Source organism: Pseudophryne corroboree, chromosome 4 (genome assembly GCF_028390025.1).
Source record: "Pseudophryne corroboree isolate aPseCor3 chromosome 4, aPseCor3.hap2, whole genome shotgun sequence".
Taxonomy (NCBI): Eukaryota; Metazoa; Chordata; class Amphibia; order Anura; family Myobatrachidae; genus Pseudophryne; species Pseudophryne corroboree.
In genome coordinates, this window is record NC_086447.1 from 451,620,839 (window position 1) to 451,647,981 (window position 27,143).

Genomic DNA, 27,143 nt, shown 5'->3' on the forward strand with positions numbered 1-27,143 from the left:
GCCGCGTGCAAGTCTGCGTATGCCGTGCAAAAAGCTTTGCAAATGTCGGTCCTCTGCAAATCCATTCGCAACTCACTCACCAGCTAATGATTTTTCCGGTCTGTTCGTTGCCCAGAATTTACTCCTACAGTGCAAAAGAAACAGGCTGATCCGGCTGGAGCTGACGTCACACACACTCCCTGAAAACGCTTGGGAATGCCTGCGTTTTTCCCGGCACTCCCCAAAAATTGGCAGCTCCCCCACAACTCCCGCTTCCTGTTAATCAGCCTGCGTTCATCTAGCAATAAAAAAAGACGCATAATTTTTTGCAGGCCTCACATCTGTGCATTACGATCTGTACGCATGCGCAGCCGTTCGATAAATGACTGGTGTGTCATTTCGCATAACAGCGATCAGGTCTGAATTAGGCCCTAAGGGGCAGATTTATTAAGCTCGGTGAAGTCATAAATTGGAAAGTGATAAAGGACCAGCCAATCAGCTCCTAACTGTCATTTTTTAAACCCAGCCTGTGACATGGTAGTTAGGATCTGATTGGCTGGTACTTTATCACCTTCCACTTTATCACTTCACCAAGCTTAATAAATCTGCCCCTCAATTACCTACAGTATGTACAGTGAATGTTTTCATGATACAAATAAAATACTATGGCACATATTGGGGTAAATGCATGAAGCAGTGATAAGAGAGGAGAAGTTGCCCTTGGCATCCAATCAGCATTGAAGTAACATTTATAATTTGCATGCTATAAAATTATACAGAGCTGCTGATTGGTTGTAATGGACAGCTTCTCCACTGGCTCACTTCTCTCTTATCATTGCTTCATATATTTACCCCATTGTATCTTACAATAAAACATGTTCTCTTTCTACTTTGAAGTTGAAAATAACTCTGTCAATTGTTTGCATTAAAAACCTTCTGAATTTTACAAACCCCTCGAGGCACACTGGCCCTCATTCCGAGTTGTTCGCTCGTTATTTTCCTTCGCATCGGTGCGATTTTCCGCTAACTGCGCATGCGTAATGTTCGCACTGCGGCTGCGCCAAGTAAATTTGCTAAGAAGTTTGGTATTTTACTCACGGCATTGCAAGGTTTTTTCTTCGTTCTGGTGATCGTAGTGTGATTGACAGGAAGTGGGTGTTTCTGGGCGGAAACTGGCCGTTTTATGGGAGTGTTTGAAAAAACGCTGCCGTTTCTGGGAAAAACGCGGGAGTGGTTGGAGAAACGGGGGAGTGTCTGGGCGAACGCTGGGTGTGTTTGTGACGTCAAACCAGGAACGACAAGCACTGAACTGATCGCACTGGAGGAGTAAGTCTCAAGCTACTCAGAAACTGCAAAGAAAAATCTTTTCGCAATATTGCGAATACTTCGTTCGCAATTCTGCTAAGCTAAGATTCACTCCCAGAGGGCGGCGGCTTAGCGTGTGCACTGCTGCGAAAAGCGGCTAGCGAGCGAACAACTCAGAATGAGGGCCACTGTCTCTTGTGCTGGATGATTTAGGTACACAGAGGTGAATTCCCTATGTGTGTTTTTAATATCATTGCTGTTAGAAATTTAGCGGTTAAACCTGTCAAGCGGCAAATTATAAAAGCCTCCGCTTATGAAGTTTAACCCATACAGTGTTTCTGTTTCCAGCACATGATTCCAAAAGTAGCAATGTATATACATTACACAAGGTCATGCAAAGGTCCTCATATCCTAATAGAAACTAGGCAGTCTACTGAGGTTGTTTAAAGGTGTATATGTGTTGGTAAAGCAGATGGATAATGTATACCTGTGAGCCAGCTCTTCTGAGTACATTATGATTTGCAGGCAGGAGATACCTGTTTACATGTGGCAGCCCGCTACAATCATCTGTCTGTCATCAGGATACTCCTCAGCGCATTCTGTTCCGTGAATGTGAAGAACCAGGTCAGTGGATTAGTCCTTCAGCTCCGTGTATCTTGCACTACTCTGTTCAAAGCATATCTCTGGTACTTAGGGCCCTATTCAGGTTGGATCGAAAAACGCAATCGAATCGCAAGAATGACTAACATGATACGGGTGCATGCGCAGGGCCCGCGGGAGGGGATGGCAACGCTCCGTTTCCTAGGCGGAGATGGAGCGTTGCGGACAGCATGAAAACGGGGTTGGTGCCAGTCGAACAGGGCGCATGGCGTTGGCATGATCAGGGCGGCTGCGTGACATCACACGCAGCCGCTGTGATTACACAGATGGCGGCGGGCCTCCTTCGGTCCCAGCCAGGCTGCGCTGGCAGGAGGCTACCCTATTTTTAGCGATCACGCTGAAATTGCGTTGCGACCGCAATTTTATCGTGGTCTCGGGGTGGGGGGGGGGGGGAGGGGTGTAGGCGGATAGCATTCGGGTCGGCTTTGGCCTGCGATGGGCGGCCCCCAGCATGCGTACTTAGCAGAATTTGCAATCCTTTCTTTGGGCCTAATTCAGACCTGATCGCAGCAGCAACATTTTTCTCTAATGGACAAAACCATGTGCACTGCAGGTGGGGCAGATGTACCATGTGCAGAGAGTTAGATTTGTGTGGGTTATATTGTTTCTGTGCAGGGTAAATATTGGCTGCTTTATTTTTACACTGCAATTTAGATTTTATTTTGAACAGACCCCACCCAAATCTAACTCCCTCTGCACGTTATATCTGCCCCCACTGTAGTGCACATGGTTTTGCCCATTAGAGACAAATTTTGCTGCTGCGATCAGATCTGAATTATGCCCTACATCGGGTCCTTATTGTCAAACTATACATTATTATTTTTTTTTATTTTTTTTTAAAGTTAGAATTTTTTATTGAGAATGAACAGTGTTTAAAACAATAACAATAGGTAGGTTGTACAGGTTGAGGACATAAACAGGTATACATGGTGAGTACATATCATACCAACTTCGTAAAGACAATTTTATGGAGCTGAATACATTATTATTTTTATTAGCATTCATGTAGCACCAGCATACCCCATGGTGAGGCTCAAATTGTACTTTGTTCAAATTGTGTCTCCACTACACATTATATTTTGTTTTTGATGTGTCAAATTATTAGCTGCTAAATACAAATTAAGGTCATAGTAATAGCTAGCAGAGTATACTTTCTGCATAGTAATAGCTAGCAGTGTATGATTTCTACATAGTAATAGCTAGCAGTGTATTATAGTAATAGCTAGCAGGGTATAATTTCTGCATAGTAATAGCTACCAGGGTATAATGTCTACATAGTAATAGCTAGCAGAGTATAATTTCTACATAGTAATAGCTAGCAGTGTATGATTTCTACATAGTAATAGCTAGCAGTGTATTATATTAATAGCTAGCGGTATAATTTCTATATAGTAATAGCTAGCAGTGTATAATTTCTGTATAGTAATAGCTAGCAGGTTATAATTTCTATATAGTAATAGCTAGCAGTGTATTATATTAATAGCTAGCAGGGTATCATTTCTATATAGTAATAGCTAGCAGTGTATTATATTAATAGCTAGCAGGGTATCATTTCTATATAGTAATAGCTAGCAGTGTATAATTTCTATATAGTAATAGCTAGCAGTGTATAATTTCTATATAGTGATAGCTAACAGTGTATTATTTCTATATAGGAATATCTAGCAGTGTATTATATTAATAGCTAGCAGGGGTGGTCTTCAGTATGCCGACTGTCGGGATCCCGGCGCACAGTATACCGGTGCCGGAATCCCGACAGCCGGCATACCGACACTTTTTCTCCCTCGTGGGGGTCCACGACCTCCCTGGAGGGAGAATAAAATAGCGTTGTGCCCGCAGCAAGCCCGCAAGGGGCTTATTTGCGCTTGCCACGCTGTCGGTATGTCGGCGGTCAGGCTCCTGGCGCCGGTATGCTGGTCGCCGGGAGCCCGCCCGCCGGCATAGCATACTACACCCGCTAGCAGGGTATAATTTCTATATAGTAATAGCTAGTAGCAGAGGCGGATTAGCCATAGGGTTTACAGGGAAGATTCCCGGTGGTCCGACGCACCCGCGGGGCCTGTTTTGTTTGGGGACATGTGGTCCTATTTATAGACATAATGAATAATATGCAAAATAATTTGCATATATGAACATTTCTTTGCCATTTAGCCTGTGATTGCAGATGAATATATAGTTTCCTAAATTCTAAAGGTGTATCATATAATGTGCTCATAATAAGTCTTAGGGGGAGGGTGCTGCTGCCATGGCCCATGGCTAGACCTTACACCTCTGGTGCTGCCCATGTGGGGCCACTAGTACAAATTTTTCGAGGGCCGCTTTTTGTTCCCAATCCGCCCCTGGCTAGCAGTGTATAATTTCTGCATAGTAATAGCTAGCAGTGTATAATTTCTGCATAGTAATAGCTAGCAGTGTATAATTTCTATATAGTAATAGCTAGCAGGGTATAATTTCAATATAGTAATAGCTAGCAGTGTATTATATTAATAGCTAGCAAGGTATAATTTCTATATAGTAATAGCTAGCAGTATATAATTTCTATATAGTAATAGCTAACAGGGCATAATTTCTATATAGTTATAGCTAGCAGTGTGTAATTTCTATAAAGTAATAGCTAGCAGTGTATTATATTAATAGCTAGAAGGGTATAATTTCTATATAGTAATAGCTAGCAGTGTATAATTTCTATATACCTGTTGAGTATCCCATATCCAAAATGCTTGGGACCTGAATTGTTTTGGATATCAGATTTTTCCGTAGTTTGGAATAATTGCATACCACAATGAGATATCATGGGACCTAAGTCTAAGCACACAGCCTGAAGGTCATTGTAGCCAATATTTTTAATAACTTTCTGCATTAATCAAAGTTTGTGTACATTCACACAATTAATTTATGTTTCATATACACCTTATACACACAGAGCCGGCCATAGGCATAGGCAAACTAGGCAATTTTCCAGGGAATTTCATATGCCTAGGGGCATCATCAGCTTCTACTGATTAAAATAATATGCGGCATGCCTATATTCCGTATGTAGCACTTCATATGCAGATACAGCCACAGTCTCACACAGTATATAGGCATGCTGCATATCAGTTTAATCAGCAGAAACTGCTTGTGCATCCTAGCCACACAGCAATGCAAATAAGATGCATTTTCATTCAAAAAAGGTGCCCGACGTTAGCATTGTTGCAAGATTTGTGAGGACACATCTTTATCCAAGCAGAGGCAGAGATCACAGTGTTAGTAGCAGTGTGAGTGCTGTGTGCGGGTGGGTTGGTTGTGGAGTAGTGTTCAGAATATGTGTAAGGAGCATTACGTGTGTCATGTAAAAATGCATTAATAATGTGCAACATATGTGTAAAGGGCCACTATGTGTGTCATTATGTGTATAAGGGCATTAATAATGTGCGGCATATGTGTAACAGGGTACTACTGTATGTGTGTCATTATGTGTATAGGGGCACTAATAATGTGCAGCAAATGTGTAGGGGGCACTATGTGTGTCACTATGTGTATAAGGGCATTAATAATGCAAGAAGATGCCCCTTTTTGGGCTGTGCGTGAAATGTGCGAACTGTTCCTATTTAAAATATAGGGGGTACAAGGACTGCTATGGGTGAGGGGGGGTGTAGTATGGTATGCCGGCGGCCGGGCTCCCGGCGACCAGCATACTGGCACCGGGAGCCCGTCCGCTGGCATACCGACAGTGTGGCGAGCGCAAAGGAGCCCCTTGCGGGCTCTCTGCGCTCGCCACGCTATTTATTCTCCCTCCAGGGGGGTCGTGGACCCCCACGAGGGAGAATAGCTGTCGGTATGCCGGGTGTCGGGATCCCGGCGCCGGTATACTGTGCACCGGGATCCCGACATTCGGCATACTGAAGACCACCCACCAGGGGTGATGGTGCTGGGAAAGAGGTGCAAGGTTAGAGGCAGAACCAGCAGTGGTGCTAGGGGGCACCAGCCAAAATCTTGCCTAGGGCATCATATTGGTTAGGGCCGGCTCTGTATACACACAGCCTGATGGTTATTGTAGCCAATATTTTTAATAACTTTGTGCATTAATCAAAGTTTGTGTACATTCACACAATGAATTTATGTTTCATATACACATTATACACACAGCCTGAAGGTCATTTAATACAATATTTTTAATAACTTTGTGCTTTAAACAAAGTGTGTGTACATTCACACAATTCATTTATGTTTCATATACACCGTATACACACAGCCTGAAGGTCATTTAATACAATATTTTTAATAACTTTGTGCTTTAAACAAAGTTTGTGTACATTGAGCCATCATAAAACAAAGGTTTCCTTATCTCAGTCCTACTCAAAAAAATCAGTATTTCTGAATTTTTGGATATGGGATACTCAACCTGTAGTAATAGCTAGCAGTGTATAATTTCTATATTGTGATAGCTAACAGGGTATAATTTCTATATAGTAATAGCTAGCAGTGTATGATTTCTATATAGTATTAGCTAGCAGTGTATTATAGAAATAGCTAGCAGGGTATAGTTTCTATATAGTAATAGCTAGCAGTGTTTTATAGTAATAGCTAGCAGTGTATGATTTCTATATAGTATTAGCTAGCAGTGTATTATAGAAATAGCTAGCAGGGTATAGTTTCTATATAGTAATAGCTATCAGTGTTTTATAGTGATAGCATAGCAGTGTATGATTTCTACATATAGCAGTGTATTATAGTAATAGCTAGCAGTACTGGATATTATAGTAATAGTAGTTTATGATTGCTGCATAGTAATACCTAGCAGTACTATATATTATAGTAATAGCAGTATATGATTTCTGCATAGTAATAGATAGCAGTGTATCACTGTATAGTAATAGCTAGCAGTACTATATATTATACTAATAGCAGTGTATGATTTCCGCATAGTAATAGCTAGCAGTACTATATATTATAGTAATAGAAGTGTATGATTTCTGCATAGTAACAGCTAGCAGTACTATATATTATAGTAATAGCAGTGTATGATTTCTGCATAGTAATAGATAGCAGTGTATGATTTCTGCACAGTAATATATAGTGTATTATAGTAATAGCTAGCAGTACTATATATTATACTAATAGCAGTGTATGATTTCCGCATAGTAATAGCTAGCAGTACTATATATTATAGTAATAGAAGTGTATGATTTCTGCATAGTAACAGCTAGCAGTACTATATATTATAGTAATAGCAGTGTATGATTTCTGCATAGTAATAGATAGCAGTGTATGATTTCTGCACAGTAATATATAGTGTATTATAGTAATAGCTAGCAGTACTATATATTATACTAATAGCAGTGTATGATTTCTGCATAGTAATAGCTAGCAGTACTATATATTATAGTAATAGAAGTGTATGATTTCTGCATAGTAACAGCTAGCAGCACTATATATTATAGTAATAGCAGTGTATGATTTCTGCAGAGTAATAGATAGCAGTGTATGATTTCTGCACAGTAATATATAGTGTATTATAGTAATAGCTAGCAGTACTATATATTATAGTAATAGGAGTGTATGATTTCTGCATAGTAACAGCTAGCAGTACTATATATTATAGTAATAGCAGTGTATGATTTCTGCATAGTAATAGATAGTGTATTATAGTAATAGCTAGCAGTACTATATATTATAGTAATAGCAGTGTATGATTTCTGCATAGTAAAAGTTAGCAGTGTATGATTTCTGCATAGTAATAGATAGCAGTGTATATTTTCTTTCTCTAACGTCCTAGAGGATGCTGGGGACTCCGTAAGGACCATGGGGAATAGACGGGCTCCGCAGGAGATAGGGCACTTTAAGAAAGCTTGGATTCTGGGTGTGCACTGGCTCCTCCCTCTATGTCCCTCCTCCAGACCTCAGTTTTACACTATGCCCAGAGGAAGATTGGTGCACTGCAGGGAGCTCTCCTGAGTTCTTTGCATTAGAAAGCATTTTTGTTTGGATTTTTCTATTTTTACAGGGAGCACTGCTGGCAACAGGATCCCTGCATCGAGGGACTGGGGAGAGAGGAGCAGACCTACTTAAATGATAGGATCTGCTTCCTCGGCTACTGGACACCATTAGCTCCAGAGGGGGTGAACACAGGTTCGTCCTGGGCGTCCACCCCCGGAGCCACGCCGCCGTTCTCCTCACAGAGCCAGAAGAACAGAAGCAAGAAGACGTCTCAGGCGGCAGAAGCTTTCAGCGGCTTCACTGAGGTAATGCACAGCACCGCAGCTGTGCGTCATTGCTTCACACACTCCAGTCACTGTATGGGTGCAGGGCGCAGGGGGGGCGCCCTGGGCAGCAATAATAACACCTCAAAACATGGCAAAAAGCATGCTGGGCACTGTACATGTATATAAAACAGCCCCCGCCATTTATACACAAATTTGAGCGGGACCGAAGCCTGCCACCGAGGGGGCGGGGCTTCTCCCTCAGCACTCACCAGCGCCATTTTTCTCTCCACAGAACGCTGAGAGGAAGCTCCCCGGACTCTCCCCTGCTTACACACGGTGAAGGGGTGTTTAAAAGAGAGGGGGGGGGGGCATATAATTGGCGGATAAGATATTATACAGCGCTGCTGGGGAAAAACATTTTGTGTTGGTCTCCAGGGTCATTGCGCTGGGGTGTGTGCTGGCATACTCTCTCTTTGTCTCTCCAAAGGGCCTTAAAGGGAATACTGTCTTCAGAAAGGAGTTTCCCTGTGTGTGTGAAGTGTGTCGGTACGTGTGTGTCGACATGTTTGACGAGGAAGGCTCGCTTAATGTGGAGGGGGAGTGTTTGAATGTCAGATCGCCGTCGGCAACGCCGACACCGGACTGGGTGGATATGCTGAATGTCTTAAATGCAAATGTGAATCTCCTGCATAAAAGGTTAGACAAGGCTGAGGCTAGGGATCAGTCAGGTAGCCAGACCGTGCCTGTCCCTGGGGCGCCAGGACCTTCAGGGTCTCAAAAGCGCCCCATATCCCAGGTCGCTGACACAGATACCGACACAGATACTGACTCTAGTGTCGACTATGAGGATGCAAAATTACAGCCGAAGGTGGCAAAGGGTATTCGATACATGATTATTGCCATAAAAGAGGTTTTGCATATCACTGAGGAACCCCCTGTCCCTGACACGAGGGTTCACATGTATAAAGGGAAAAAGCCTGAGGTCACGTTTCCGTCCTCATTTGAGCTAAGCGAATTGTGCGAAAAGGCTTGGGAGTCTCCGGATAGGAGACTACATGTTCCCAAAAGGATTCTTATGGCGTATCCTTTTCCACAGAAGGATAGGATACGATGGGAATCTTCGCCTAAAGTAGCATTCAGGAACTATCGTTAGACCGGCCATGGCGTCGGCCTGGGTTTGTAGTACTGTCGTGGCATGGGCAGACTCCTTATCTACGGAGATTGACACCTTAGATAGGGATACCATTCTAATGACCATTGAGCATATCAGAGATGCTGCCTTGTATATGAGGGATGCTCAGAGAGACATTTGTTTACCAAGCTCCAGAATAAACGCTATATCTATTTCTGCTAGGCGACTCTTGTGGACCCGACAGTGGACGGGAGACGCCGACTCAAAGCGGCCATAGGCGTGCGCAGCACATTTTATTAGGGGGTGCACCATTGGAGGGGTGTGTCTAGCACCGCCTTTTGGGCGTGTCTACTACCATCTATTGATGGTCAACGCAATATAAAATATTTACCCTTGTACCAATCCTAATAATGCAGATGCATTGTCAGATGTTGTAGTGTGCACCAAACAAACACCCCGGATGGCACTCACTGCAATTACAGTGCTCTTCCTCAGCCTGGTCTGGCTCCCCCTCTCTTTCCTCTGCAAGCTGCAGCAGCTTACTTACAAGTCAGTCACTCACTGACACTGACAGTCGCAGACTAGTGCTGCTGGAAAAACGAGCGACGTGTCAATGCTGCTGCTGACCGCCTGCCAGTATTAAATTTGTCTTCCTCAGAGGAACGCTGGCTGCATGCTTATCCTCATCAGTGGCTGGCTTTGGCATAGCAGAGAAGGAGAGAGGTGGGCGTGTGAGCAGCATGACGTCATCACATCACATAATGCTGATTTTTGTACATGGAGGTGGAGACGGGAGTTTGAAAGCCGGTGGCAGTGGCACCCTTGATTATCCCAGGCTTCCGGTCAGTAATGCAGTCCTGACAGGGTGCAGCACAGAGGGGACAGTAATCAGCCTGCTTGGCGATCGCTGCATCAGGCATGTGAGATTGGGGTGCTGGACATTAGGGGGTGCCTGTGCGCACCAGGCAGCCCCCCTGCGCACGCCTGTGAAAGCGGCATATGGAGTCATTGCCTTACAAGCGGGAGGAGTTGTTTGGAGAAGGCCTCTCGGACCTTGTCTCACTGCTACGGCCGGTAAATCGAATTTTTTACCTTATGTTCCCCCGCAGCATGCTAAGAAGGTACCGCATTATCAAATGCAGTCCTTTCGTTCCAATAAAAGCAAGAAGGTACGAGGATCGTCCTTTGTTGCCAGAGGTAAAGGCAAGGGAAAAAAGCTGCACTCAGCTAGTTCCCAAGAGCAGAAGTCCTCCCCTACTTCCGCAAAGTCCACCGCATGACGCTGGGGCTTTCCAGGGGGGTCAGATCAAGTGGGGGCACGTCTTCGTCTTTTCAGCCACGTCTGGGTTCGCTCACAGGTGGATCCCTGGGCAATAGAGATTGTTTCCCAGGGATACAGACTGGAATTCGAAGACATGCCTCCTCGCCGGTTTTTCAAATCGGCTCTGCCGGCTTCCCCGTCGGAGAGGGAGCTGGTGTTAGCTGCAATTCACAAATTGTACATTCAACAGGTGATAGTCGAAGTTCCTCATCTCCAGCAAGGAGAGGGTTATTATTCATCCCTGTTTGTGGTACCGAAACCGGACGGTTCGGTCAGACCCATTTTAAATCTGAAATCCCTGAACCTGTACTTGAAGAGGTTCAAGTTCAAAATGGAATCGCTCAGAGCGGTCATCGCCAGCCTGGAGGGAGGGGATTGGATGGTGTCCCTGGACATAAAGGATGCGTACCTTCATGTTCCGATTTTCCCTCCTCACCAGGCGTTCCTGAGATTTGCAGTACAGGACTGTCACTACCAATTTCAGACGTTGCCGTTTGGTCTTTCCACGGCCCCGAGAATTTTCACCAAGGTAATGGCGGAAATGATGATGCTCCTGCGCAGGCAGGGCGTCACAATTATCCCGTACTTGGACGATCTCCTCATAAAGGCGAGATCTCGGGAGAAGTTGCTGGACAGCGTGTCTCTGTCCGTGAAGACATTGCAGAGGCACGGCTGGATTCTCAATTTACCGAAATCCCAGCTAGTCCCTGCAACGCGTCTGACCTTTCTCTGACGTCCTAGTGGATGCTGGGAACTCCGTAAGGACCATGGGGAATAGCGGGCTCCGAAGGAGGCTGGGCACTCTAGAAAGATTTATGACTACCTGGTGTGCACTGGCTCCTCCCACTATGACCCTCCTCCAAGCCTCAGTTAGATTTCGTGCCCGGCCGAGGTTGGATGCACACTAGGGGCTCTCCTGAGCCCTTAGAAAGAAAGTATAGTTTAGGTTTTTTATTTTCAGTGAGACCTGCTGGCAACAGGCTCACTGCAGCGAGGGACTAAGGGGAGAAGAAGCGAACTCGCCTGCTTGCAGCCGGATTGGGCTTCTTAGGCTACTGGACACCATTAGCTCCAGAGGGATCGACCGCAGGCCCAGTCCTTGGTGTTCGGTCCCGGAGCCGCGCCGCCGTCCCCCTTACAGAGCCAGAAGCAAGAAGAGGTCCGGAAAAACGGCGGCAGAAGACATCAGTCTTCACCAAGGTAGCGCACAGCACTGCAGCTGTGCGCCATTGCTCCTCATGCACACTTCACACTCCGGTCACTGAGGGTGCAGGGCGCTTGGGGGGGGCGCCCTGAGCAGCAATAAAAAACACCTTGGCTGGCAAAATACCACAATATATAGCCCCAGAGGCTATATATGTGGTAAATACCCCTGCCAGAATCCAGGAAAAAGCGGGAGAATAGGCTGCGGAAAAGGGGCGGAGCTATCTCCCTCAGACACACTGGCGCCATTTCTCCTTCACAGATCCGCTGGAAGGAAGCTCCCTGTCCTCATTCGGAGCATTCCTTGTGTGTGTGCGGTGTGTCGGTACGGCTGTGTCGACATGTTTGATGAGGATAATGATGTGGAGGCGGAGCAGATGCCCTTAGAAGGGATGTCACCCCCTGCAGGGCAGACACCTGAGTGGATGGGCTTATGGAAAGTAATGAGTGCACGTATAGACTCCTTATATAAGAAAATCGACGACATGCCAAATGTGGGACAGCCGACTTCTCAGCTCGTGCCTGCCCAGGCGTCGCAGGGGTCGTCGGGGGCTCTAAAACGCCCGCTACCTCAAGCAGACCCAGATGTCGACACTGATACTGACACCAGTGTCGACGACGATGAGTCTAACCTGATGCCCACTAAGGCCATTCACTGCATGATTGAGGCAATGAAAGAGGTGTTACACATTTCAGATATAAATACAGGTACCACTAAAAAGGGTATTATGTTTGGGGAGAAAAAACTACCCGTAGTCTTTCCCCCGTCAGAGGAATTAAATGAAGTGTGTGAAGAAGCGTGGGCTTTCCCTGATAAAAAATTGGTAATTCCTAAGAAGGTACTAATGGCGTTCCCTTTCCCGCCAGAGGATAGGTCACGTTGGGAAACACCTCCTAGGGTGGATAAAGCGCTCACACGTTTGTCTAAAAAGGTGGCACTACCGTCTCCGGATACGGCCGCCCTCAAGGAACCTGCTGATAGAAAGCAGGAGGCGATCCTGAAGTCTGTATATACACACACAGGCATTATACTTAGGCCAGCTATTGCGTCAGCTTGGATGTGCAGTGCTGCCGCTGCATGGTCAGATAAACTGTCAGAAAATATTGACACATTAGACAGAGACACGATCCTGTTAACCATAGACCATATAAAAGACTCAGTCTTATATATGAGAGATGCACAGAGGGAAATCTGCCGACTGGCATCTAAAGTAAGTGCATTGTCCATTTCTGCTAGGAGAGGCTTATGGACTCGCCAGTGGACAGGAGATGCAGATTCAAAAAAGCACATGGAAGTGTTACCGTATAAGGGTGAGGAATTATTTGGGGATGGTCTCTCGGACCTAGTTTCCACAGCAACGTCTGGGAAGTCAGCGTTTTTATCCCATGTCCCCTCACAGCCTAAGAAGGCGCCGTTTTATCAGGTTCAGTCCTTTCGGACCCAGAAAAACAGGCGTGGAAAAGGCGGGTCCTTTCTGTCCAGAGGCAGAGGTAGGGGAAAAAGGCTGCAACAAACAGCAGGTTCCCAGGAGCAAAAGTCCTCCCCCGCTTCTTCGTCCAAGTCCGCCGCATGACGGTGGGGCTCCACAGGCGGAGCCTGGTACGGTGGGGGGTCGCCTCAAAAATTTCAGCGATCAGTGGGTTCGCTCACAGGTGGATCCCTGGATCCTGCAAATAGTATCTCAGGGGTACAAGCTGGAATTCGAGGTGTCCCCACCCCACCGCTTCCTAAAATCTGCCTTGCCGATTGTTCCCTCAGACAGGGAGGTGGTGCTAGCGGCAATTCACAAGCTGTATTCCCAGCAGGTGATAATCAAGGTATCCCTACTTCAACAAGGCCGGGGTTATTATTCCACACTATTTGTGGTACCGAAACCGGACGGTTCGGTGAGACCCATTCTAAATTTGAAATCCTTGAACACGTACATAAAGAAATTCAAGTTCAAGATGGAATCGCTCAGGGCGGTTATTGCAAGCCTGGACGAGGGGGATTACATGGTATCCCTGGACATCAAGTATGCTTACCTACATGTCCCCATTTACCATCCTCACCAGGAGTACCTCAGATTTGTGGTACAGGATTGCCATTACCAATTCCAGACGCTGCCGTTTGGACTGTCCACGGCACCGAGGGTATTTACCAAGGTTATGGAGGAAATGATGATACTCCTTCGAAGACAGGGAGTTTTAATTATCCCATACTTGGACGATCTCCTAATAAAAGCGAGGTCCAAGGAACAGTTGTTGGTGGGAGTAGCACTATCTCAGGAGGTGCTGCACCAGCACGGCTGGATTCTGAATATCCCAAAGTCACAGCTGGTTCCGACGACACGGCTACTGTTCCTGGGTATGATTCTGGATACAGTCCAGAAGAAAGTGTTTCTCGCGGAGGAGAAAGCCAGGGAGTTGTCATCTCTAGTCAGAGACCTCCTGAAACCAAAACAGGTATCAGTGCATCGCTGCACGCGGGTCCTGGGAAAGATGGTGGCTTCTTACGAAGCAATTCCCTTCGGCAGGTTCCATGCCAGAATCTTTCAGTGGGACCTGTTGGACCAGTGGTCCGGATCGCATCTTCAGATGCATCGCTTGATAACCCTGTCTCCAAGAACCAGGGTGTCTCTACTGTGGTGGCTGCAGAGTGCCCATCTTCTAGAGGGCCGCAGATTCGGCATACAGGACTGGGTCCTGGTGACCACGGATGCCAGCCTTCAAGGCTGGGGGGCAGTCACACGGGGAAGAAACTTCCAAGGACTATGGTCGAGTCAGGAGACTTCCCTTCACATAAATATTCTGGAACTAAGGGCCATCTACAATGCCCTAAGTCAAGCAAAATCCATGCTTCTACACCAGCCAGTACTGATCCAGTCAGACAACATCACGGCAGTCGCCCATGTAAATCGACAGGGCGGCACAAGAAGCAAGATGGCGATGGCAGAAGCCACAAAAATTCTCCGATGGGCGGAGAATTATGTACTAGCACTGTCAGCAGTGTTCATTCCGGGAGTGGACAACTGGGAAGCAGACTTCCTCAGCAGACACGACCTCCACCCGGGAGAGTGGGGACTTCATCCAGAAGTCTTTCAGATGCTGGTAAACCGTTGGGAAAAACCACAGGTGGACATGATGGCGTCCCGCCTCAACAAAAAGTTAAAAAGATATTGCGCCAGGTCAAGGGACCCTCAGGCGGTAGCTGTGGACGCTCTAGTGACACCGTGGGTGTTCCAGTCGGTTTATGTGTTCCCTCCTCTGCCTCTCATACCAAAGGTATTGAGAATAATAAGAAAGAGAGGAGTAAACACCATTCTCGTGGTTCCGGATTGGCCAAGACGAGCGTGGTACCCGGAACTTCAAGAGATGCTCTCAGAGGACCCGTGGCCTCTACCGCTCAGATAGGACCTGCTACAGCAGGGGCCCTGTCTGTTCCAAGACTTACCGCGGCTGCGTTTGACGGCATGGCGGTTGAACACCGGATCCTAAAAGAAAAGGGTATTCCGGAGGAAGTCATTCCTACGCTTATTAAGGCCAGGAAAGAAGTTACGGCAAAGCATTATCACCGCATATGGCGGAAATATGTTGCATGGTGCGAGGCCAAAAAGCCCCCAACAGAGGAATTTCAACTAGGTCGATTTCTGCATTTCCTGCAAGCAGGAGTGAATATGGGCCTAAAACTAGGCTCCATTAAAGTACAGATCTCGGCTCTGTCGATCTTCTTTCAAAAAGAACTAGCTTCAGTACCTGAAGTTCAGACATTTGTGAAAGGAGTGCTGCATATTTAGCCCCCATTTGTGCCTCCTGTGGCACCTTGGGATCTCAACGTGATGTTGAGCTGCTTAAAATCACATTGGTTTGAGCTACTAAAAACCGTGGATCTGAAATATCTCACGTGGAAAGTGGTCATGTTATTGGCCTTGGCTTCAGCCAGGCGAGTGTCAGAATTGGCGGCTTTGTCATGTAAAAGCCCTTATCTGATTTTCCATATGGATAGGGCGGAATTGAGGACTCGTCCCCAATTTCTCCCTAAGGTGGTGTCAGCGTTTCACCTGAACCAGCCTATTGTGGTACCTGCGGCTACTAAGGATTTGGAGGACTCCAAGTTGCTAGACGTTGTCAGGGCCCTGTAAATATATGTTTCCAGGACGGCTGGAGTCAGAAAATCTGACTCGCTGTTTATCCTGTATGCACCCAACAAGCTGGGTGCTCCTGCTTCTAAGCAGTCTATTGCTCGCTGGATTTGTAGTACAATTCAGCTTGCACATTCTGTGGCAGGCCTGCCACAGCCAAAATCTGTGAATGCCCATTCCACAAGGAAGGTGGGCTCATCTTGGGCGGCTGCCCGAGGGGTCTCGGCTTTACAACTTTGCCGAGCAGCTACTTGGTCAGGGGCAAACACGTTTGCAAAATTCTACAAATTTGATACCCTGGCTGAGGAGGACCTGGAGTTCTCTCATTCGGTGCTGCAGAGTCATCCGCACTCTCCCGCCCGTTTGGGAGCTTTGGTATAATCCCCACGGTCCTTACGGAGTTCCCAGCATCCACTAGGACGTCAGAGAAAATAAGAATTTACTCACCGGTAATTCTATTTCTCGTAGTCCGTAGTGGATGCTGGGCGCCCATCCCAAGTGCGGATTGTCTGCAATACTTGTAAATAGTTATTGTTAACTAAAGGGTTATTGTTGAGCCATCTGTTGAGAGGCTCAGTTGTTTTCATACTGTCAAACTGGATATAGTATCACGAGTTGTACGGTGTGATTGGTGTGGCTGGTAAGAGTCTTACCCGGGATACAAAATCCTTCCTTATTATGTCTGCTCGTCCGGGCACGGTGTCCTAACTGAGGCTTGGAGGAGGGTCATAGTGGGAGGAGCCAGTGCACACCAGGTAGTCATAAATCTTTCTAGAGTGCCCAGCCTCCTTCGGAGCCCGCTATTCCCCATGGTCCTTACGGAGTTCCCAGCATCCACTACGGACTACGAGAAATAGAATTACCGGTGAGTAAATTCTTATTTTTTGGGCCTGATTCTAGACACAGACCAAAAAAGAGTTTTTCTTCCAGTGGAGAAGGCTCAGGAGCTCGTAGCTCTGGTCAGGAACCTATTGAAGCCAAAAAAGGTTTCAGTGCATCATTGCACGAGGGTTCTGGGGAAGATGGTGGCTTCATACGAGGCCATCCCCTTCGGCAGGTTCCATGCAAGGACCTTTTAATGGGACCTATTGGACAAATGGTCTGGGTCCCATCTACACATGCAAAAACGGATCACCCTGTCTCCCAGGGCCAGGGTGTCTCTCCTGTGGTGGCTGCGCAGTGCTCACCTCCTGGAGGGTCGCAGGTTCGGCATTCAGGACTGGGTCCTGGTGACCACGGACGCGAGCCTCCGAGGTTGGGGAGCTGTCGCACTAGGAAGAAATTTCCAGGGTCTCTGGTCAAGCCTAGAGACTGGTCTCCACATCAATGTCCTGGAGTTGAGGGCCATATACAACGCCCTATGCCAAGCGGAGGAATGGCTTCGGAACAAACCGGTTCTGATTCAGTCAGACAATGTCACGGCAGTGGCTCATGTAAACCGCCAAGGCGGCACAAGGAGCAGAGTGGCCATGGCAGAGGCGACCAGGATTCTACGCTGGGCGGAAGGCCATGTAAGCGCACTATCAGCAGTGTTCATCCCGGGGGTGGACAACTGGCAGGCGGACTTTCTCAGCAGGCACGACCTGCATCCGGGAGAGTGGGGACTTCATCAAGAAGTCTTCACACAGATCACGGATCGGTGGGGACTGCCTCAGATAGACATGATGGCGTCCCGCCTCAACAAAAAGCTAAAGAAGTATTTTCGCCAGGTCAAGAGACCCTCAGGCGGTTGCGGTAGACGCTCTGGTGACACCTTGGGTGTTCAGATCGGTCTATGTGTTTCCTCCTCTACCTCTCATACCCAAGGTGTTGAGGATAATAAGAATAAGAAGGGTCAGAACAATCCTCATTGTTCCAGATTGGCCAAGGAGGACTTGGTATCCGGATCTGCAAGAGTTGCTCACAGAAGATCCGTGGCCTCTTCCTCTTAGGCAGAACCTGCTGCAGCAGGGGCTCTGTCTGTTCCAAGACTTACCGCGGCTGCGTTTGACGGCATGGCGGTTGAACGCCGGATCCTAGCGGAAAAAGGGATTCCGGAGGAGGTCATTCCTACCCTGATCAAGGCTAGGAAGGACGTGACGTTGAAACATTATCACCGTATATGGCGAAAATATGTTTCTTGGTGTGAGGCCAGAACTGCTCCTACGGAGGAGTTCCTGTTGGGCCGTCTGCTTCACTTCCTTCAAACGGGAGTGAATTTGGGCCTCAAATTAGGGTCCATAAAGGTTAAAATTTCGGCCTTATCCATTTTCTTTCAAAGAGAATTGGCTTCTCTTCCTGAAGTACAGACTTTTGTGAAGGGCGTGCTGCATATTCAGCCTCCCTTTGTGCCTTCGGTGGCGCCTTGGGACCTTAACGTGGTATTAAGTTTCCTCAAGTCATCTTGGTTTGAACCACTCAAAACAGTAGAGTTGAAATACCTCACTTGGAAAGTGGTCATGTTGTTGGCCTTAGCTTCTGCAAGGCGGGTTTCGGAATTGGCGGCTTTATCATATAAAAGCCCATACCTGATTTTTCACGTGGATAGGGCAGAGTTGAGGACTCGTCCTCAATTTCTGCCCAAGGTTTTCTCATCTTTTCATATGAACCAACCTATTGTCGTGCCTGTGGCTACACGGGACTTGGAGGATTCCGAGTCCCTGGATGTGGTCAGGGCTTTGAAGATTTATGTGACCAGAACGGCTAGGATCAGGAAGACCGAAGCTCTGTTTGTTCTGTATGCGGCCAACAAGGTTGGCGTTCCTGCTTCAAAGCAGACTATTGCTCGCTGGATCTGTAACACGATTCAGCAGGCGCATTCTTCGGCAGGATTGCCATTGCCTAAATCGGTCAAGGCCCATTCCACTAGGAAGGTGGGCTCTTCTTGGGCGGCTGCCCGATGGGGCTCGGCACTACAACTGTGCCGAGCTGCTACTTGGTCGGGGTCAAACACCTTTGCAGAGTTCTATAAGTTTGATACCCTGGCTGAGGAGGACCTCCTGTTTGCTCAATCGGTGCTGCAGAGTCATCCGCACTCTCCCGCCCGTTTGGGAGCTTTGGTATAATCCCCATGGTCCTTACGGAGTCCCCAGCATCCTCTAGGACGTTAGAGAAAATAAGATTTTACTTACCAGTAAATCTATTTCTCGTAGTCCGTAGAGGATGCTGGGCGCCCGTCCCAAGTGCGGACTTCTTCTGCAAGACTTGTATATAGTTATTGCTTACATAAGGGTTATGTTATAGTTGATCGGGTTTGAACCGAGGCTATGTTATTGTTTATACTGTTAACTCTGTAGTTTATCACAAGTTATACGGTGTAATTGTTGTGGCTGGTATGAATCTTGCCCTTAGATTTACGAAAATCCTTTCCTCGTACTGTTCATCTCCTTTGGGCACAGTTTCTCTAACTGAGGTCTGGAGGAGGGACATAGAGGGAGGAGCCAGTGCACACCCAGAATCCAAAGCTTTCTTAAAGTGCCCTATCTCCTGCGGAGCCCGTCTATTCCCCATGGTCCTTACGGAGTCCCCAGCATCTTCTACGGACTACGAGAAATAGATTTACCGGTAAGTAAAATCTTATTTCTCTGACGTCCTAGTGGATGCTGGGAACTCTGTAAGGACCATGGGGAATAGCGGCTCCGCAGGAGACTGGGCACAAAAGTAAAAGCTTTATGACTAGCTGGTGTGCACTGGCTCCTCCCCCTATGACCATCCTCCAAGCCTCAGTTAGATTTTTGTGCCCGGCCGAGAAGGGTGCATGCTAGGTAGCTCTCCTGAGCTGCTTAGAGTAAAAGTTTAAATAGGTTTTTTATTTTCAGTGAGACCTGCTGGCAACAGGCTCACTGCATCGTGGGACTAAGGGGAGAAGAAGCGAACTCACCTGCATGCAGAGTGGATTGGGCTTCTTGGCTACTGGACATTAGCTCCAGAGGGACGATCACAGGCTCAGCTTGGATGGGTCCCGGAGCCGCGCCGCCGGCCCCCTTACAGAGCCAGAAGAGCGAAGAGGTCCGGAAAAATCGGCGCCAGAAGATGTCTTCAATAAGGTAGCGCACAGCACTGCAGCTGTGCGCCATTGCTCTCAGCACACTTCACACTCCGGTCACTGAGGGTGCAGGGCGCTGGGGGGGAGCGCCCTGAGATGCAATAAAACACGTTTTAAACCTTATATGGCTAAAGAAATGCATCACATATAGCTCCTGGGCTATATGGATGCATTTAACCCCTGCCAGTTTTCCTAAAAAAAAAAAAAGCGGGAGAAAAGGCCGCCGAAAAGGGGGCGGAGCCTATCTCCTCAGCACACAAGCGCCATTTTCCCTCACAGCTCCGCTGGAAGGACGGCTCCCTGACTCTCCCCTGCAGTCCTGCTACAGAATCAGGGTAAAACAAGAGAGGGGGGGCACTAATTGGCAGATAATACAAATACAGCAGCTATAGAAGGGAGAAACACTTATATAAGGTTATCCCTGTATATATATAGCGCTCTGGTGTGTGCTGGCAAACTCTCCCTCTGTCTCCCCAAAGGGCTCGTGGGGTCCTGTCCTCTATCAGAGCATTCCCTGTGTGTGTGCTGTGTGTCGGTACGATTGTGTCGACATGTATGAGGAGGAAAATGATGTGGAGGCGGAGCAATTGCCTGTAATAGTGATGTCACCCCCTAGGGAGTCGACACCTGACTGGATGGTCGTATGGAAGGAATTACGTGACAGTGTCAGCACTTTGCAAAAAACTGTTGACGACATGAGACAGCCGGCAAATCAGTTAGTGCCTGTCCAGGCGTCTCAAACACCGTCAGGGGCTCTAAAGCGCCCGTTACCTCAGATGGTCGACACAGACCCAGACACGGATACTGACTCCAGCGTCGACGGTGACGAGACAAACGTAATGTCCAGTAGGGCCACACGTTACATGATCACGGCAATGAAGGAGGCTTTGAACATTTCTGATACTACAAGTACCACAAAAAGGGGTATTATGTGGGGTGTGAAAAAACTACCCATAGTTTTTCCTGAATCAGATGAATTAAATGAGGTGTGTGACAAAGCTGATTTCTAATAAATTATTGGCATTATACCCTTTCCCGCCAGAGGTTAGGGTGCGTTGGGAAACACCCCCTAGGGTAGATAAGGCGCTCACACGCTTATCAAAACAAGTGGCGTTGCCGTCTCCTGATACGGCCGCCCTCAAGGAACCAGCTGATAGAAAGCTGGAAAATATCCTAAAGGGTATATACACACATACTGGTGTTATACTACGACCAGCAATCGCCTCAGCCTGGATGTGCAGCGCTGGAGTGGCTTGGTCGGATTCCCTGACTGAAAATATTGATACCCTGGATAGGGACAGTATATTATTGACTATAGAGCATTTAAAGGATGCATTACTATATATGCGAGATGCACAGAGGGATATTTGCACCCTGGCATCAAGAGTAAGTGCGCTGTCCATTTCTGCCAGAAGAAGTTTATGGACACGACAGTGGTCAGGTGATGCGGATTCCAAACGGCATATGGAAGTTTTGCCGTATAAAGGGGAGGAGTTATTTGGGGTCGGTCTATCGGACCTGGTGGCCACGGCGACGGCTGGGAAATCCACCTTTTTACCCCAGGTCACCTCTCAGCAGAAAAAGACACCGTCTTTTCAAACTCAGTCCTTTCGTCCCCATAAGGGCAAGCGGGCAAAAGGCCACTCATTTCTGGTCCGGGGCAGAGGAAGGGGAAAAAGACTGCAGCAGGCAGCCTCTTCCCAGGATCAGAAGCCCTCCCCCGCTTCTGCCAAGTCTTCAGCATGACGCTGGGGCTTTACAAGCGGACTCAGGCACGGTGGGGGCCCGTCTCAAAAATTTCAACGCGCAGTGGGCTCACTCGCAAGTGGACCCCTGGATCCTGCAGGTAGTATCACAGGGGTACAAATTGGAATTCGAGACGTCTCCCCCTCGCCGGTTCCTGAAGTCTGCTCTACCAACGTCTCCCTCCGACAGGGAGGCAGTACTGGAAGCTATTCACAAGCTGTATTCCCAGCAGGTGATAATCAAGGTACCCCTCCTACAACAGGGAAAGGGGTATTACTCCACGCTGTTTGTGGTACCGAAGCCGGACGGCTCGGTGAGACCGATTTTAAATCTGAAATCATTGAACACTTACATAAAAAGGTTCAAATTCAAGATGGAGTCACTCAGAGCAGTGATAGCGAACCTGGAAGAAGGGGACTATATGGTGTCTCTGGACATCAAAGATGCTTATCTCCATGTCCCAATCTACCCTTCTCACCAAGGGTACCTCAGGTTTGTGGTACAAAACTGTCATTATCAGTTTCAGACGCTGCCGTTTGGATTGTCCACGGCACCACGGGTCTTTACCAAGGTAATGGCCGAAATGATGATTCTTCTTCGAAGAAAAGGCGTCTTAATTATCCCTTACTTGGACGATCTCCTGATAAGGGCAAGGTCCAGGGAACAGTTAGAGGTCGGAGTAGCACTATCTCAGGTAGTGCTACGTCAGCACGGGTGGATTCTAAATATTCCAAAATCGCAGCTGATTCCAACAACACGTCTACTGTTCCTAGGGATGATTCTGGACACAGTCCAGAAAAAGGTGTTTCTCCCGGAGGAGAAGGCCAGGGAGTTATCCGAGCTAGTCAGGAACCTCCTGAAACCAGGACAAGTGTCAGTGCATCAATGCACAAGGGTCCTGGGAAAGATGGTGGCTTCTTACGAAGCGATTCCATTCGGAAGATTCCATGCAAGAACTTTTCAGTGGGATCTGCTGGACAAATGGTCCGGATCGCATCTTCAGATGCATCAGCGGATAACCCTATCTCCAAGGACAAGGGTGTCTCTCCTGTGGTGGTTGCAGAGTGCTCATCTTCTAGAGGGCCGCAGATTCGGCATTCAGGACTGGATTCTGGTGACCACGGATGCCAGCCTGAGAGGCTGGGGAGCAGTCACACAGGGAAGAAATTTCCAGGGCTTGTGGTCAAGCATGGAAACGTCTCTTCACATAAATATCCTGGAACTAAGGGCAATTTACAATGCCCTAAGTCAAGCAAGGCCTCTGCTTCAGGGTCAGTCGGTATTGATCCAATCGGACAACATCACGGCAGTCGCCCACGTAAACAGACAGGGCGGCACAAGAAGCAGGAGGGCAATGGCAGAAGCTGCAAGAATTCTTCGCTGGGCGGAAAATTATGTGACAGCACTGTCAGCGGTGTTCATTCCGGGAGTGGACAACTGGGAAGCAAACTTCCTCAGCAGACACGACCTCCACCCGGGGGAGTGGGGACTTCACCCAGAAGTCTTCCACGTGATTGTAAACCGTTGGGAAAAACCAAAGGTGGACATGATGGCGTCTCGTCTCAACAAGAAACTAGACAGATATTGCGCCAGGTCAAGGGACCCTCAGGCGATAGCGGTGGACGCTCTGGTAACACCGTGGGTGTACCAGTCAGTGTATGTGTTCCCTCCTCTGCCTCTCATACCCAAAGTATTGAGAATCATAAGAAGGAGAGGAGTAAGAACTATACTCGTGGCTCCGGATTGGCCAAGGAGGACTTGGTACCCGGAACTCCAAGAGATGCTCACGGAGGACCCGTGGCCTCTACCTCTAAGAAAGGACCTGCTCCAGCAGGGACCTTGTCTGTTCCAAGACTTACCGCGGCTGCGTTTGACGGCATGGAGGTTGAACGCCAGATCCTGAAGGAAAAAGGCATTCCAGATGAAGTCATCCCTACCCTGATCAAGGCCAGGAAGGATGTAACCACGAAACATTATCACCGCATTTGGCGAAAATATGTTGCGTGGTGTGAGGCCAAGAAGGCCCCTACAGAGGAATTTCAACTGGGTCGTTTCCTGCATTTCCTGCAAACAGGACTATCTATGGGCCTAAAATTAGGGTCCATTAAGGTTCAAATTTCGGCCCTGTCAATATTCTTCCAAAAAGAACTGGCTTCAGTGCCTGAAGTTCAGACGTTTGTCAAAGGGGTACTGCATATACAGCCTCCTTTTGTGCCTCCAGTGGCACCTTGGGATCTCAATGTAGTGTTGAGTCTCCTAAAGTCACATTGGTTTGAACCACTCACCACTGTGGAATTAAAATATCTCACATGGAAAGTGGTCATGCTGTTAGCCCTGGCTTCAGCCAGGCGTGTCTCAGAATTGGCGGCTTTATCATATAAAAGCCCTTACCTAATTTTTCATTCAGACAGGGCAGAACTGAGGACTCGCCCTCAATTTCTCCCTAAGGTGGTTTCAGCGTTTCACATGAACCAGCCTATTGTGGTGCCTGCGGCTACTAGGGACTTGGAGGACTCCAAGTTGCTGGACGTAGTCAGGGCCCTGAAAATATATGTTTCCAGGACGGCTGGAGTCAGAAAATCTGACTCGCTGTTTATCCTGTATGCACCCAACAAGCTGGGTGCTCCTGCTTCTAAGCAGACGATTGCTCGTTGGATTTGTAGTACGATTCAGCTTGCACATTCTGTGGCAGGCCTGCCACAGCCAAAATCTGTAAAAGCCCATTCCACAAGGAAGGTGGGCTCATCTTGGGCGGCTGCCCGAGGGGTCTCGGCTTTACAACTTTGCCGAGCAGCTACTTGGTCAGGGGCAAACACGTTTGCTAAATTTTACAAATTCGATACCCTGGCTGAGGAGGACCTGGAGTTCTCTCATTCGGTGCTGCAGAGTCATCCGCACTCTCCCGCCCGTTTGGGAGCTTTGGTATAATCCCCATGGTCCTTACGGAGTTCCCAGCATCCACTAGGACGTCAGAGAAAATAAGAATTTACTTACCGATAATTCTATTTCTCATAGTCCGTAGTGGATGCTGGGCACCCATCCCAAGTGCGGATTGTCTGCAATACTTGTATATAGTTATTGTTACAAAAATCGGGTTGTTTATTGTTGTGAGCCATCTTTTCAGAGGCTCCTACGTTTATCATACTGTTAACTGGGTTCAGATCACAAGTTGTACGGTGTGATTGGTGTGGCTGGTATGAGTCTTACCCGGAATTCAAGATCCTTCCTTATTATGTACGCTCGTCCGGGCACAGTATCCTAACTGAGGCTTGGAGGAGGGTCATAGGGGGAGGAGCCAGTGCACACCAGCTAGTCATAAAGCTTTTACTTTTGTGCCCAGTCTCCTGCGGAGCCGCTATTCCCCATGGTCCTTACGGAGTTCCCAGCATCCACTACGGACTATGAGAAATAGAATTATCGGTAAGTAAATTCTTATTTTTTCTTCCTCTTAAGTATTTTATGTAGCAGAAAGACATGCTAAACAATGTAAGTTTGAGTATCCATCCATCCAATCTCTTTTGCCTGTTGATTACAATTTTGGACATGGCCTCTTTGGTTTATGCTACTTTTTAGAGCTGTACATTTACATCAAGCTCAGACACTATTTTGCAGGCGCCACCCACAAAACGACTGATCTCCATGCTAACAACTAGGTAGATTTTAGGTTTATTTAAATATATCATGTACAGACAGATTTCAGAAAAGTGCATGTTCAGAAATTGTAAATTGATTTTGTTTTATGTGGATATTCCGCAGGCTGGTGATACACCTCTCCATATTGCTGCTGCTCTAAACCACAGGAAGGTTATTAAAGCCCTCTTAGAAGCAGGAGCGGATGCTACACTTCTTAATAATGTAAGTTTTAGTGATGTTATACAGTAAGTATTCATTATTGTTCCCAGAAAAAAAAACATTTTGCTCAACTTTTAGTATATATATATTTAGTTTTTTTGTTTCCATAGGTTCTTTTTTTGAAGTATCTGTTCACTGCTGTTACTTTTAAATAAACCTAAGCACATTTATTCTTAGATATTTCAGGCTAAATTTACTAAGTGGCAGGCTCTAAATCCCGGCAGTTTTGTGGATTTTATCGTGGTGGTTTTGCAAACCAGTAATTTATTGAGACTAAGGAGTATATGCAATTGCGGTCGAATTGCCGCATATGTCGAAAAACAGGGCATTTTCGATACCCAAAAAAAATTTGACAATGCAATACAGTACTTTTCGACCAAAAAACGGCTGTCTGACAGTTCAGACGCGTACAGGCAATCAGGAGAGTGCCACGACGTGGCGCTCCCTGATTGGCTGAAGGGACCCTCTGTGACAGGAGTCACGGGGGGTCCCGGCATTCGGGGAAAGGGGTCCCATGTGTAAACATGGGACCCCTTTCAGTGCGTGGTCCGGGTAAATGCGGTTTGTTTTTTTGCCAAGTACGTAGAGGACAGATCTACACTGGATTATGGTGAGTATAATTTTATTTTCAAGTACCCCGTGGATTCTACTTGGAGAAGTGGACCGAGCCTCGTGTCAACATAGGTAAGTATGTGTGTGTCGGTATGCATGTATGTAATAAAGTTTTACTTTCATGGTGTGCGTGTACTGTTTTTATTTGGGTATTTTTTTGCAGTAGAACTACAGGTACCAGCGGGCCCGTCTCCCCCCCCCCCCGCATGCTGGTACTTGTGGTTCTCCAAGTACCAGTTTGCGGGGGAGGCTTGCTGGGACTTGTAGTTCTGCTACAAAAACAATATTCTTTTATTTGACACAATGCTATCAGCCCCCCATCCGCAGCCCTTGGATGGGGGGGGACAGCCTCGGGCTTCACCCCTGGCCCTTGGCTGGAGGAGGGGGGACCCCTTGATTTAAGGAGTCCCCACTCCTCCAGGGTACCCCGGCCAGGAGTGACTAGTTGGGGATTTAATGCCACGGCCGCATGGACCGGTATAAAAGTGTCCCCCGGCTGTGGCATTATCTCTCCAGCTAGTGGAGCCCGGTGCTGGTGTTAAAAATACGGGGGACCCCTACGCTTTTTGTCCCCCGTATTTTTTGCACCAGGATCGGACGCAGAGCCTGGTGCTGGTTCTAAAAATACGGGGGATCCACTGTCAATTCCCCCCCCGTATTTTTACAACCAGGACCGGCTCAAAGAGCCCGAGGCTGGTTATGCTTAGGAGGGGGGACCCCACGCAATTTTTTTCTGGGTTCTTTAAACACTTTTGTGCCGTCGAAAAAGTCGAATCCAGGACGCACACTATCCGTCAATTGGTCCGTTTTTCGACAGCGGGACTGTCGAATCCGTTTTTTTATTGAATATGTCGAATTCGGGTCCCGGCGGCAGGGTGTCTGACTGTCGAATTGTGTCGAATTAAAAAACGGTTGAATTCCAGCCGGAATTCGACAGCAATTGCATATACCCTTAAAACTGGTGAAAAATCACACTTTAGAAAAGAATACAATTCTATATGAA

The 27,143-nt window shown here is 47.4% G+C and overlaps 1 protein-coding gene across 6 annotated transcripts in view; it reads left to right on the forward strand.

The window, feature by feature from the left end:
* The window catches only part of ANKRD6 (ankyrin repeat domain 6), a 334,377-nt gene that overhangs the window by 272,774 nt on the left and 34,460 nt on the right, over positions 1–27,143 (forward strand). For all 6 annotated transcript variants that reach the window (XM_063916984.1, XM_063916978.1, XM_063916983.1 and 3 more), the window contains exons 7-8: positions 1,810–1,908; positions 25,433–25,531. In XM_063916984.1, the coding sequence (XP_063773054.1) occupies positions 1,810–1,908; positions 25,433–25,531 (198 nt within the window). The remainder of the gene's footprint in view (positions 1–1,809; positions 1,909–25,432; positions 25,532–27,143) is intronic.